Source organism: Seriola lalandi, unplaced genomic scaffold (genome assembly GCF_002814215.2).
Source record: "Seriola lalandi dorsalis isolate HSWRI2012SDOR001 ecotype SW California unplaced genomic scaffold, Sedor1 jcf7180002054591, whole genome shotgun sequence".
Lineage (NCBI taxonomy): Eukaryota > Metazoa > Chordata > Actinopteri > Carangiformes > Carangidae > Seriola > Seriola lalandi.
Window position 1 is genome coordinate 1,758,101 of NW_019525144.1, and position 13,332 is coordinate 1,771,432.

Genomic DNA, 13,332 nt, shown 5'->3' on the forward strand with positions numbered 1-13,332 from the left:
TTGTGTATTGGTAAGTTACTTTTCCATCTGTGTTTGTGTATATGCAATCTCAAGATTGGCCATGTTGGTTGAAGATGTAGTAGCTTTAACAATTTTGCTGCAGACTTCCACAACTAATACAGCATTACTAATGTTAGCTTGCACCTTGCTTAATAAGCACATTAATGCCATTGCTTACACTAATGATTAAAATAGAATTGATGTGCTAATTATGACCAAATAATCATAGTTCATAAACAAGCCAGTTCCTGCGAAGAGTGACAAATCCAATATTTATGTTATCATCCATGTCACCATCACAGATCCACAATTAATTTCAGAGTATTACAGGCCATAACATAGTGTCCTCAGGAAATTATATTATACATCTACACTATTGTACATTACTGGTACCTGCAATGTGATAAAAGTTTTACTTTGAGATATAATTTATACCTTGAACTGCAGACCATGACATGAAAATTTAATGTTTGGCTTTGGTGGCATATTTTAGTGGATTGGCAGGATGATGCTGACAGGAAAGAGGAGACATTGGCTATCATTGCAGATCTTCTTGGCTTCAGCTGGACTGGTAAGCTGTCAAGTGATATAATTATTTTCTTTTTTAAATTTAAATTTCAAAATATTTAATTCAGATTTTTGGGAAAAGCAATATGTGGTGCATTTTATTTAATTTCAAACTGATATATTTGTAAGCAGAACTGTGGGAATAGCTGAAAATGCTATAAAAGACTATCCATGTTCTAGCAGCAAAACGCAAAAAAATGTGATTCTGGATTTTTTACATTTTCATCCATTGTTTTGTTATTTATCACCCTATAGAGCTGGCAAGAGAACTGGAATTCAGTGAGGATGATATCCAATTATTGAGAACAGAGAATCCTAATTCCCTCCAAGAGCAGAGCCATGCATTGCTGCAGCGCTGGGTTGAGCGGGAAGGTAAACACGCCACAGGTAAATGCCATTTTAGTCAAATAGATTTCAATTTACATTTCACTAATATTGGTCAGTGCAGTACTTCAAATCCTGTAAACATTGCGTATTTGTTTGAAGATACTGAAGGCACTATTAGCTTTTTACTTTGATGCACTGAGAGCAATTGTTTGAGAACACCCTGTTAAATGAATGTATTTTGTCTTTGGTTTTGAACCTATCAGTTGTAGACCTACAGTATATTCATGCTGTAGATCAGTGTAATATTACATTTCCAATTTTTAAATAATTTCTTTATTGTGTTCATTGAATGCCTACTGTCTATTAATGATTGATAAATCCTTCCACAGAGGATTGTCTGATTAAGAGACTAACCAAAATCAACCGCATGGACATCGTCCATCTCATTGAAACCCAGATGAACAAGTCAGTTCAAGAGCAAACATCTAGAACCTATGCAGAGATAGAGAAGACACTGGATCATAGTGAAGGTAGCAACACTTCTAAACACTCAATTCAGCAATTTCTATCTGTTTTTCTTGCATTGTTATTCATCACATGTGTATTTTTCAGTGTCAGTAGCCCTATCTTCAGTGCAAGAGGATGCAGACAGCCCCAGAGTCGTGAGAAAGGTGGAGTCAGATCGCAGACCACCCCCAGCTGTTTCCGAGGAGGACCTCTCAGTTGCTTCCCTACTGGATATTCCTTCCTGGGCAGAGCCTGTTGGACATACCCACTCAGAAAGCATGCATGGTGACCTATTGGAGGAGCTCGAGATCCCACAGTAAATAAATCATTTGTAATGATACCTGAATCTGCAAGACACAACAGTGTAATGTGGTGTCACATTATTTGTCTCACTTCATTTGACATCCATAGCACACACCAGCCATGCCATATAGGCAGAAAGACATAAAGTAATCAAAACTGCTGTCTTTCCGGAGGTCAATATTTCCCAGCATGTCGATGGTAGGAAATAAAACTATGCCACATGCTGATGCTTACATAGAACGTAGATGGTGCAGTTACTTGCATCACAAATAATAACAAATAAAGGATGTTCCCCTTTTGTCTTTTTTAGATTAGGGCCTTGATTTAATCACATTCATGCAAAGTATTATTTTGTGACCTAGCCCTTTTTTTGTGTTACAGTGAATTGAACCCTAACCTGTGGACCTCTGAGGATATAATTACACCTGAACCTACATGTTACGACAACTCAGATGAGCAAGTAAGTACGCTTCCCACTTCAAAAGAAGCAGTATTGGGAAGCCAAACAATTAAGGCTTATGACTCCAAAGTGAAAGACCAGAAAAGCTGCAGTGTTGAAGTTCATTTCGGCAGGCCTTTCCAAGGTGGCACTCAGTACCAAGTCAAAGATGACTGCAGCCAAACCTTACCATTGAAGCAGTGTGATTGTGAAGATGGGCAAGGGCAGTCACCTGAAATTCTGAAGTTATCATCATCTATATTTGTCAGAGACTTTAGTCTGAGCCTATCAGAGTCCGACCACGCTGAGACGGACTTCAGTGAACTTTATAATGAGTTTAGCTATGCAATACATCTTGGCGATACAGATACAGCTAAAACCATTGTCAAAAGTATCTCTGACCCTAGCCTGTTAGCATTGCCACCAGAGGACCATCAAGCAACTCTGGCCATGACTGAAGATGACACAGACACAGATGTAGCTCAAAAAAGCAGGCTGTCTCAGAAGTATGATGAGGTCACAGCCCAATTCTTCAGAGTACCGTATGGTCATGACAAGATCCCACAGGTTTCATGTATGGACCCGAGCTTCCAACTCTTCAAGTCGAGCAAGGAAGAAACCACGAAACCTCAAACACGCAGTGATGGGTATCCAGATTACATGCCCTTCATTGATGATAGTGATGCTGTCCAGTCAATCACAACAGCTAAGTACAGCATGGTGAAACCATTCAAAGTGAGGGTACCAAAGACCATATTGGCACCAAGTCAGACAATAACTGACCCTGCTCACATGGCTTGTGACTCAACTGATAGGTACCATACTTGGTGTTCTGTTAGTTCAGAGAATGACCATGTCATAGTCAGTGAAAAGTCATCCTACATCACTGAGCAAAAGATTGCCTCTTCCAGCCTTTTCCTGCCTATCACCAGTTTCACGCCACAATCACCTGAGCAAGATGTGGCATTACCTTTAACTTTTAGAGAGTATAGGCCTTTGACCCCTGATTCTGTAGCATCTGAGAGACAGTGTAGTTCATTTTCACCTGTTAATGAAAGGGATCTCCACCCGGCAGAGGCATGGATATTAAATGACTCCATAAATAGATTGTCATCCCCAGAATCTGTCATGTCAATCAATGATTATAGGGCAATGTCACCTGACTCTCCTCGGGGGGAAAGAAGGGTCTTATTTGCAGACTTTTCCACTATATGGGATGACAGCCGGGCACTGTCTCCAAGGTCTGATGCATGTAGTTCACCTGAAATTAGAATTAATTTCACTGAAAATATTTTAACAGCCCATCAGTCACATGCAGATAAACGCAAACCACTGTGTGGTTCGAAAGATTTTTCCTCTGCTGCAATTCCACACTCCTTTTGTTCTGAGTCCCTTGAGTCTTGGAATAAATATAGGCCATTATCTGCTGACGCTCAGTTACCTAAATATAATCAACTTATGACTGAAGGTGCACAGATAAAGGGAGAGTTAAGAGCATTCTCACCTGGGACATCAAATATTGAGTATGATGAAATTTTTCATGAAGATGTTACTCCTGATGAAAGAGCATGTTCACCTGACCCAATTATATCTATTCATGGATATGGATCTTCAGAAAAAGATTGTCGACCGTCTACCCCGGAATCTCAGACTTCTCAGTGCAGTTTTTCTTTCCTTGAACTCTTGCTCTCAGAAACTGTCCGTGCTCAACTTTTGTGTCAATATTGTGATTATTATTTAGAATATTCAGGAGGAAGTCTGACTTCACCACCACTGTCAACTCCGTACAAAATAGTCTGCAGTGAGGGAATTGCTCAGAGTAGGCCCTTGACACCAGAATTTGTAGCTTCAAATCATAATCCTCCTGTCACTCAGGAATCTCTCAAATCAAGTTATCTCCCATTTGACTATATGGACTATTCTATGAATGTTCTTTCATCACCTCTTAATGAATGGTGGGATGAAAAAGGTGCCACAAATGAAGAAAATGCACCACTGTTTGCTGTTTCAGATGCAATGTGTCTTACACATTCACATGTCAAAAGTATCCAGAATGAAGATTCAAGCGGTTCAAGTAAAAACAAAGAGTCCTTTCAAGTTGCACCACTGTCAACTGAAACCCCAAGAAAAGAGGGGGAAAGTAGTGAATCTTTTCTTGATTACTGGTTTTCTAAATTGAAGCCACAATCTCTTGAATCTCTACCTTCACCAAATCAGTCAAATGATGATGTAACAGACATTGAACAAAAAACCTCGGACGACAATGAATTGAGAGAGTCCCAAAATATGGATGGGGGAAAAGAATCACCAGTAAGAAAGTCTTGCTCATATCATAAATACCAGGAACAATCTCTGCAACCCTGCCATGTGTTCGAAAACGAATCATTATCCAAAGCAATTATATTCAAGTTTGTTGAAAGGCCTAAATACATTTTGGAGATTCCAAATAAAATGAATCCAACATCAAATGATATCTTTGAAGATGGCAAGACAAAATTAAGTCCACAGTCCAATATATCAAGCATGTTTACAGGAACATATGATGATTTATGCCTTGAAAAAACATTTCATGAAACCAAAGGGGATTCTCCAATATTAGCATTATTCACAGACTTGAAAGCGTCCTCACCAGAATCAGTGGAGTCAGTTAACCAGAGACCCTTGGATCCTCAAATTCCATTTGGCCAGGTGAAGAGGCAACATTGTAACTACTACTTAGAGCACACTGACAGTAGACCAGTATACCAGTATTCCACATTTGGTCACGAGGAATTGTTTGATGATAAAAGAGCAGTTTCGCCAGATTCACTTACTTCATGGGTTGAAGGCGCAAAAGTAAGTGTGAACGCATCCCAACCACTGTCTGCTGGAAGACCTCTTTCATATGCAGATGTTGTTCAGGGCTTTGCACATGAAAAACCTGCAGAAACTTTGTTGAGCTGTAGACAATTTGAATTCACACCTGTTTGGCCTCTGTCAGATAGAGAGTGCACTGACACATCCACAGACCATTGGGACACCGAGTTGAGGCCGCATTCTCCCGACTCTGTGGTGTCGCAAAGTGAACTCAGACCCCTCTCTCCCGACTCACCTGTCCCTCAGTACAGATCCCCCCACATGGCTTACGATGTGGACTTCTCAGAGCACAGGTCGTTTACACCAGAATCAACCATTTCAGACTGGGAGGGCACTGATTTGTGTCTGGAAACATTGTTTGACGAGAGCAGGCCAGACTCCCCACAGTCAGTTATATCAGACTTTGAACTTGAGAAGTTGTTTAGTAGCAGGGCGTTGTCACCAGAATCTGTGTCTTCTGATTTTGACTTTTCGCTCCTGCAGAACTGGTTGGAAGACTTTAGATCATCCTCCCCAGAATCTGTGTCTCAAAGTGAACTCAGGCCCCTCTCTCCTGACTCACCTGTCCCTCAGTTCAGATCCCCCCACATCACTTACGATGTGGACTTCTCAGGGCACAGGTCTTTTACACCAGATTCAACATTTTCAGATTGGGAGGGCACTGATTTGTGTCTGGAAACCTTGTTTGAGGAGACAAGGCCGGACTCCCCACAGTCAGTTTTATCCGACTTTGAACTTGAGAAGTTGTTTAGTAGCAGGGCGTTGTCACCAGAATCTTTATCTTCTGATTTTGACTTTTCACACCTGCAGGACTGGTTAGCAGATTTCAGAGCGTCCTCACCAGAATCTGTGGCATCGGTTGAGCAGCGATCATTGTACCCTCAAATTCCCTTTGGCCAGGTGACGAGTAAACATTGTAACTATTACTTAGAGCACTCTGACAGTAGACCAGTTTCACCTCTTTCAACACTGTCAGATGTTGAGTATTCCACATTTTGTCTCGAGGAACTGTTTGATGACAACAGAGCAGATTCGCCAGATTCACTTACTTCACGGGTTGAAAGCACAAAAGTAACTGTGATTGCATCCCAACCACTGTCTGCTGGAAGACCTCTTTCATATGCAGATGTTGTTCGGGGCCTTACACATGAAAAACCAGCAGAGGCTTTGTTGAGCTGTAGACAATTTGAATTCAAACCTGTTTGGCCTCTGTCAGATACAGAGTGCACTGACACATCCACAGACCATTGGGACACCGAGTTGAGGCCGCATTCTCCCGACTCTGTGGTGTCGCAAAGTGAACTCAGACCCCTCTCTCCCGACTCGCCTGTCCCTCAGTTCAGATCCCCTCACATGGATTACGATGTGGACTTCGCAGAGCACAGGTCGTTTACACCAGAATCAACCATTTCAGACTGGGAGGGCACTGATTTGTGTCTGGAAACCTTGTTTGACGAGAGCAGACCAGACTCCCCACAGTCAGTTATATCAGACTTTGAACTTGAGAAGTTGTTTAGTAGCAGGGCGTTGTCACCAGAATCCATGTCTTCTGATTTTGACTTTTCGCTCCTGCAGAACTGGTTAGAAGACTTTAGATCATCCTCCCCAGAATCTGTGTCGCAAAGTGAACTCAGACCCCTCTCTCCTGACTCACCTGTCCCTCAGTTCAGATCCCCCCACATCACTTACGATGTGGACTTCTCAGAGCACAGGTCGTTTACACCAGAATCAACCATTTCAGACTGGGAGGGCACTGATTTGTGTCTGGAAACCTTGTTTGACGAGAGCAGGCCAGACTCCCCACAGTCAGTTATATCAGACTTTGAACTTGAGAAGTTGTTTATTAGCAGGGCGTGGTCACCAGATGTTGAGCATTCTACATTTTGTCTCGAAGAATTGTTTGACGACAACAGAACAGATTCACCAGATTCCATTAATTCACTGTTTGAAGTAAAGCAAACAAGTATAACTGTAACTTCTTCCCCTATGTTTTCCCCTGCAAGAACTGCAAATTCCTCTTTTAATGAACAAACAACATTGCTCAACTCCCTTTTGTTTGAATTGGAGCCATTTTCTGCTGAAGACGCTGCTCCAGTACACAAGTCACAGAAAAACCTTTCCCAGTTTAAATTCTTATCTAGTGAATCCATGTCATCAGGCTCCACACCATCAATTAAGGAAAACAGATTGAGTCGCAAGCCTTTACCTAACAACTTAATGTCACACGTGTATGATCCACTCTACAAGAGAAAATGTTCTTTTTGTGAAATAAGAGCCTCTGAATGTACCCCACAAAAACAGCTATGTATTGTTAATGCTACACCACAAACAAATTGTGACAAACTTGCCACCACATGTGCAGAACATTTTTCAACAAGTTTTCCTAAGTGCACGTCAGTAGACAAAAGACCAGACATGTTTCTGGTTTCAAAAGCTGTGATCACAGATTCTCTGTCACCAGAATATCAAAGCGATATTAGCATATTACAGTATGTAACAGCTGACACAAGATCCTCAAGTCCTCACAAGCATGCAGAGGAATGTCATTTTAATGAGAGTCCTTCCCTTTCAGATTATACACTATCGTCACCTGAAATATTACACTCAGATGATGAAAGTCCTTTTTATTCAACCTGCTATTTCACTGATCAGAGGCCACCTTCTCCACAGTCATTTGCCTCAGTTGATGAGTTCACTGCCCTTTCTCCTGACTCACAAATTGGTCAGTTTGACTGTCAACCTTGTTATTATTTGCATTTGTCTGAAAACAAATCTGTTTCACCAGACTCCATTATGCTGGAGAGAGACTGTTCTGATTCTTGTCTTGATACTTTTTTTGATGAGATGAGACCAGACTCTCCCGAATCCATTGCGTTTTACAGTGAATTTCATGAGTCCTGCAACAGTATGCCATCAGACAATGAGTACTCACAGTCATTCCTTGACTACTGGCTGGCTGCGTTAAGACCACCTATGCCTCCAAATCTTGAATCAACAGGAGGTTTAGACGAAGTTTTAAACCAGCTGCCATGTGTGCAAAATGTCCCAGATGACACTGTTACTGAAGATAACAGACATAAACCAGTTTGTGAGAGCTTAATGACAGACACACTTGATCCTGTCTATGAACAAAAATATTTCTGTGATAAGGTTAATTACTTTGAAGATGTAGCTAGTAAAAGGTCTGAGAAGGCTTGTGAAATTAGATTTGAAGATTCAGCAATAAGCATGGAAGATCCACATAGCCCAGCCAAATTTTGTCATTTTGAAAGCATGAAAGCAGACTCCAAACCATCACACAACCCCCCTCTATCCCACTCTGCAGTACTTAATCTTACTGTAACAGATTCATATCCTGAAATGCTGATGCCACCAACTAGAGAAGGTGAGACAGGACCCATGGCACATTCCTCAAATACAAATGACCAGTCTTTTTCTGTCAGGCCTCCTCCCAGGACAACAAAGGACCTAGACTAGATCAGGTCAGATCATGTAGAATTAGTAAGTTTTGCAGTGAGTTGAGTCACATTCCATCTATAGTGCAAAATTTTGGATTTCATCATGCTGTCTGGCTGGAGGAGGTTTCCCACGAACACACTCGAACAAAGAGAGAATCAGTGAAACGAAGACAACTTGTACATGAACATAAATGGACAGACCCTGAATCACAATTAAAGGTGACACACCCCCAAGATTTGATTTCCAAGAACATGAAAAGAAAATCCATGAGTGAGGACAAGAGCAAAAGTTCCATGATGTCGGTAAGACAGCACAAACTCTTGCTCAGCAGTGATTGCAGTGTTGCTTTTGAAAGCAATGAATATGGCAATACTAAAAGTGTGAATGTAGATCTCTTGCCTAAAGCTTTCCCACAAGGGCTTCACTGTCTTGCTGTGGCATGTTTTCATAAGAGTAGAAGGAATGATTTTTCAGTGAGACACAACTAATGGACATTAAAGAGTGAACCATTCTTAGTGACATGAATTTCTTTCCCTGGTATAGAACATTTGACATTGACATCTAATTGCACAAAGCTGTATAGTGCTATTTAGATCTTTGCTCAACAGCCATAAAAGTTTAAACCAAGTGATGTGCTTGCCACAGCTAGAGCCATGTAATACCAGTTATGTTTGCCTTCCTGTTCGTAAAGCACAGGCTCCCGCTGTTTTGATAAAAAGCCTAGAAACAGATCACAGAGACATACAACTCCATTGTTACCTCTCATGTTTCCTAACATGAGTGTGCCCTATTGACAGCCATATTCAAAGTAGTGCAATTTAGAATTCATTTCAGACATTATCACTTGTCTGTAGCTATATGGTGCCTCCCACTATCGCCCTTTTCCCACATTCTGTCATCTCAAATCTCTGGTCAGGGGAATAACACCACTGATTGGTTGTGCTGATTGTGTTATTTAAATGGTGTAGGGTTTTTTGTTGTTGTTTTGTTTTTACAAAAAATATTGCAATACACTTTTATAAATGCTGAATAATGTTAATGATGAATTGTGTCTTTCGGCTGTGGTTTCTATTGTAATAACAGATTTATTTACCTTTTGGGAGATGGGGCAGACCTGCAGCAGAACAGACAGTAATAGTGTTTGACTGTGACAAATACTGTGAACTAGTGCGTTTAACATTTTTTATGGGATGTGCAATGTTTCCCACTCCTACACTATAACAGTGCAGCAACCATTTACTTGAAATTAGTGTAAAATGACGCATGTCCACTGTCATGTTACACAAAATCCTGATTTTGACTCAACTTCATTTGTGCCCTGCTTTAATGATATTGTGTTGTCACTGATGTTCTCAATGCAATATCTCCAAATATGCCATTATTAATAATATTTCTGATTAATATCTTAATCAGTCATTTCAGTTATGTAATGCATTTTAAATTGCATTTGCATTTGGTAGATGTTATTAACATGTATAAATACCACTGCGAATGGCCTAAATGCAAGGACGCTGCAAATGAATTTCCTCATTTGAGACGCTGCTTCTATGTATACAACCAGAACGTGCCCTTTGACATATGCATGTGTCATTTGACTCATTTGACCTTTCATCATCAAAAGAAACCACAAATCATATTTGTTAATAATTGTTTTCCCACTTCACTGTATCATTTCTTGCAGGTAACAACTACATCTTTCAAGACAAATCTTTCAGAATCTTCAGATCAAAATGTTGGTTTAGGACTGAGTCAGGTCTGTCTAACCGACATGCCACCCTTTGCAGATGATTCAAACACACTTTTCATTGAAAAACTAGATTGGCCAATTCCAGGTACCTTTGACCTACGTAGAACACAGTCTGAAATCCCATTGACCAATCAAAGTAGCTCACCACAGGAAAAACATGAAAACCTGTCATTCCCCAAACAAAGTGAAACTTCTGGCTTAGCTAAACCAAGCTCAGTGACCCCAGACTCACTCTGTCAAACAGCCCATGAAAGTCCAGATGACAAAATCATCATGTCCTCCGAATCCACTCCACCATCACCAGGGTCTGGGTCCCCTCAGCTTGATCAGCTGCTTTCAGATCTTGAGGAAATGAAACTTAAGTTTAGACCAGAGACACTTGACACACGTCTGTCAGAATCCAGTGATGAAAGCCTGGAAGTTGATCAAATTTACATGTTTGAAGACCTTTCACCTGAAGATCGATGCCCTACAGAAGCTAGTGGCACTGTAAGAATCAGTGTGTTTTCTGTTATACAGCTTGCAGATGACACTAACAACACAAATGCAGGAGGCACAGAGCCTGAACATTTCCAGGCATCCATTCAAGATGAAAGTGAATTAGTCTCAGTTACTCCCGCTCCAACAAAAACCCCTGAAACAAGTGTACCATTAGGCCTTGGTAAACGTAACGATAGTCCTGTGTCCCCTACTGAGTCCCCTTCAATGCCAGAATCTCCCCAGAGATGTTGTAAAGTGATGGAACCATCACTGAACAAAAATGGTGAAAATGCTACTGAGACATTTTCTTCAGTGTCTTCCCCCAAAATAGCTGCAAAGAGTCAATCTGACATACCTGAAACTAATGTGGCTAATCCATTTGAGGAAGATTCTACAACTGACATTCTTCAAAGTCAAGAGGAATGTGAATCAACTTCAACATCCAATGACACAAGGAGTTTGAAAGAAGAAACACAGAGTATCCAAGATCAACTGCCACATTTATGGGAGGTGACCTCTGTTGACGACATTCAGACTGAAGATCTTTCTTCTCAGTCTATGTCTGATTTAACTCCTGAGACAGTTACATCTGCGAGATGTTTTAGCTTTGAGGAGCTGATCCCATACCCCTCCTCAGGGAACTTTGAGACATCTTCAGATGAGGATAGGCCAAGGACCAGTGGACATTATTCAGAAGATTCTCTGACTCCAGTAGACTTTGAGTATTTTCAGTCTCCTTCAGTTAAACCTAAAGCAGAGATGACTTCATCAACCTCTGATGAAGAGTACAGCATCCCACCTGGGTATGCAGAGAACTCTTCTACCACAAGCATCTATACCCACATGCCTCCAGGCTATGCAGAGGTTGTGCATAATCGTGAAGACAGCCCTACCTTTGAATACTCTGACCCAGAGCCTTACTTTGACTGCAGACAAGCTTCGTCAGATTTCTCAGAGACTGAGCCTGATGAACCTGGGTCAAGATCTAGGTCAAGTGGAGGTCAGCCCCAGGATTATCCCAGCCGTTCTAGAGTGCCAGAAAAAGTGAATCATGGAGTGCTGTTGTCATCTGGGAGTGAAGATTATGAGGATGCTCCTTTTGTCCACGAACCCCTTCATATTGTACATGAAGAGAGTGAAGAATTATTACACTATTCTGAAGCATCCGATGAAGAATTCACCTTGTGTGAGGCTTCACAACTGCCTCCTGTCTGTGAAATCGAGGCACATGATGATACTGATAATTCTCTGACAAGGGTAAGATGAGATTTGGTAAACCATTCCAACCTGCAAGCTTTTCCCGGAGCTGAGCTTAACCAAATACAATATTTGCTTAAGAGAGGAATGACTGCTAACCCTCTGGCCACGTGGATGGGATCTAAAACTCCTTATAACCCCCTTTTTTCATTTCAGATTTAACCAGTCCTAACTCAGCATGTCACTTTGCTGCCTGTAACCAGCTGTATCAGCTATAGTAATAGCAGAAGCTATGTTTTTTCATCAGCAATAAGCACCCTAGTTCTTTAATTAAGTAAAAGCATGGTGTGTTTTGCAAATATTCTTTCCAAACTTCAGACTGCCACGTTGTTCTTTCCAATGTAAGACATGAACACTAATTATAAACTTCTCAAAAATCAATGGAAAGTGCATCATGTCACTCTGCTTATTGCTTACTTTGCTGTAAACATAGCATTCATATATTGTCATTCATTAAATCTCAATGGATTTCTGTTGCTTGGTCAGGAGATCACCGCAGAGCTGGGATCGATGTCAGAAAGTTCAGATGATGAATTTATGACCACCAGAATAGTGCGAAGGAGAGTTGTCATTCAGGTATCTGGTTTAGCATGACTGAGGGTGTTTTTAAATGAGCATGAAGGGCGTGGCTTCCAGAGTGCAACTTTAACCGGGCTAAGTCTTCAATGTGAAGTTAAAATATTTTACTGTCTAACAACCTTTAGTCTCATTAAAATGGGTGAAAATAAAATGTGTATATGAAGATTTAGGGTTTAAAAGAAATCTACCACCTGATTTGCATAGATGGCTGGACCCCATGATGGTGTTTTATGCTGCTGTGAGCATTTCTTTGTTGATTTATTTGACAACATAACCGTTTTTCCCTGAGAATGCAAGTTTGTTTCCTGTATCCCAAAGTCCCTATTATTCTCACACTGAATTACAACCTAATATGCAAATTTTGGGTCCTGTTTTTCTCTAACATGTGTTGGCACTTTATTTTCAAAGTGGAGAATTAAACACATTAACATTACACTGACCCAAGTTACCATTCCTGATTTTTGTTTGTCTTGTTTGCCTTACAGGCTGATGAAATGCCTAATCTCCCCACTCAGTCAGTGACGGAAGAAAAGTACAAGGATGAAAATGGACACATTGTCGTCAAAAGGGTAAAGCATGATTCTACATTAGCTTTCATCCACATAACACATGGCACTTTTTAAACTGGTAGTGACAACAGCCAGTAAAGCTTGACAAAGCAAATTTGTGATTTTGCAGAAAAACCAAAGGCTCTGTTGCATTGTTGCTCAATTTCATTCAGACACAGACAACACTGGATTTTGCAATAAAATGCATGTAGACAATAACCTTAAACGAAAGTCTCACCACCTAACTGTCTTTGAACACACGA

At 40.8% G+C, this 13,332-nt stretch overlaps 1 protein-coding gene across 4 annotated transcripts in view; it reads left to right on the forward strand.

Annotated features, from left to right (window-relative positions):
• Positions 1–13,332, forward strand: part of ank2a (ankyrin 2a, neuronal) — a 68,090-nt gene that overhangs the window by 50,801 nt on the left and 3,957 nt on the right. For 3 of the 4 annotated variants that reach the window (XM_087177367.1, XM_087177368.1, XM_087177369.1), the window contains 6 exons: positions 494–571; positions 823–954; positions 1,284–1,424; positions 1,507–1,717; positions 2,086–2,164; positions 13,007–13,090. In XM_087177367.1, the coding sequence (XP_087033493.1) occupies positions 494–571; positions 823–954; positions 1,284–1,424; positions 1,507–1,717; positions 2,086–2,164; positions 13,007–13,090 (725 nt within the window). Of the gene's footprint in view, positions 1–493; positions 572–822; positions 955–1,283; positions 1,425–1,506; positions 1,718–2,085; positions 2,165–10,139; positions 11,943–12,428; positions 12,519–13,006; positions 13,091–13,332 lie in introns of all 4 variants that reach the window. The other variant, XM_087177370.1, reaches the window with a different exon arrangement.